Below are 1,704 nucleotides of genomic sequence, written 5' to 3'. Positions count from 1 at the left end.
CTTAAATACTCTGAAGCAGAATATGCTCCCCCAATGTATATAGCTGAGATGGAAAAAGAGGAGAAACAAGGAGATGTGATTTTAGTGTCTGGGATTAGAACTGGTGCTGCTGTTGTAAAAGTTCGAATTCATGAACCATTCTATAAGGTAAAAAGTTTGTGCTATAAATTTTCCTTACTTTTTTTTTTAAGATAGGGTCTTGCTCTGTTGCCCAGGTACTACAGGAATGCACTACCACACCCTGTTTTTTGGTTTTGGTTTTGGTTTTTTCTTTTTTTTTTTTTTTTTTTTTTTTTTGGACAGACAGACAGAGTTTCACCACGTTGCCCAGGCTGGTCTCAAACTTCTGAGCTCAAGCAGTCTCCTGCCCCAGCCTCCTAAAGTGCTGGGATTACAGGCGTGAGCCAGCACAACTGGCCAGTGCTGTAAATGTTTCATCTAATAGTCTTGCCTATGGAAAATATAGTTTTTTATGTTTATCTGTAGTAGAAGCCCTCTAGTCTGACGTGATTTGGGCCAACAGTTGGTCATTTAATTGAAAAAGTTATTTGAAGTAGGTAAGCATTAAAAAATTATCTTAAACATTTTATTGCCTGATTACAATTACAAATGTGACTGGCATTTTCTCTTAAAATATATAACTAACATTTTATTCACGAATTCTTGATGTAGGTGCAAGGCCTTTCTTTGACCATGGGTTCACTGATTTGAAATCTACATACACTTTCTCCCATAAATTACAGTTTCTAATTTCTTCCTTTTTTGGGGTTGGGAGGGTTCAAGTGATTTTTGTGCCTCAGCCTCCCAAATATCTGGGATTACAGGTGTGTGTCACCATGCCCAACTAGTTTTTGTATGTTTAGTAGAGACAGGGTTTCACCATGATGGCCAGGCTGGTTTCAAACTTCTGGCCTCAAGTGATCCACCTGTCTCGGTCTCCCAAAGTGCTAGGATTACAGGTGTGAGCCACTGCGCCCGGCCCTAATTTCTAGTCAAGTGAAAATTTAGATGCACGAAGAATTTGAGTGCAGAAATTTATATTTTAAAGGATTTTCCCTAATAATTTACATTTCTCACTTATACCTAATTGATAGTACATATTAGCAGCTTGCCTTTAACTTTTTTTGAAACATTTAAATTTTTAATAGAAACAACAGTTCTCTTTTGACATCTGTAGTTTTTGTTTTAATGTGATTATAATTACAAGCACAACTTGCATAAATAGGTTTGGGGAAAAAAAATGTCTTTTGGTAAGCATTTAATTCAATGGCAAGAACCTGAGTGTGTGGACCTCCTAGAAAATCCTACCAACCTTGCATTGGGTAAATCTTCATAAAAATCAATGTGTTCAACAGAGAGTGGAAAGTAACTTAATCTGGTAAGTCAGTTAATTGGAGGTTGGCTAAAAGAATTTCTGTGTTCTACAATTGAGTCTTACCTTTTCTCATTTCAGCATACTTACCTTTTTATTTACCTACTTTTTCTCTTTTAGAAGACTTTTCTGTTCTAAGTCTGAGTACCTTAGAAAGTTAATTAGGTATTAAGATTCATGATCACTTTTTAAGGCTAGCTGAAATTATGACTTGTGATTAGGAAAGCTTTTTAAAAATATATTTATAAAAAATTTTAAAAGAAATTTAAAAGAAGTAAGCATTTAACAAGAAAGACTACTGTGAGGATTCCGTCCATGGAAACTTTTTTTTT

General features: G+C 35.2%; 1 protein-coding gene across 1 annotated transcript in view; it reads left to right on the top strand.

The window, feature by feature from the left end:
- Positions 1-1,704, top strand: part of NUP210L (nucleoporin 210kDa-like) — a 187,744-nt gene that overhangs the window by 31,237 nt on the left and 154,803 nt on the right. The window contains exon 5 of the mRNA XM_012000337.1: positions 1-154. This exon is cut by the window's left edge and continues 3 nt beyond it. Coding sequence (XP_011855727.1) covers positions 1-154 — 154 coding nt within the window. The remainder of the gene's footprint in view (positions 155-1,704) is intronic.

Source organism: Mandrillus leucophaeus, unplaced genomic scaffold (genome assembly GCF_000951045.1).
Source record: "Mandrillus leucophaeus isolate KB7577 unplaced genomic scaffold, Mleu.le_1.0 Scaffold624, whole genome shotgun sequence".
Lineage (NCBI taxonomy): Eukaryota > Metazoa > Chordata > Mammalia > Primates > Cercopithecidae > Mandrillus > Mandrillus leucophaeus.
The sequence above is the reverse complement of the archived record's forward strand: the minus strand, read 5'-3'. Positions and strand labels throughout refer to the sequence as shown.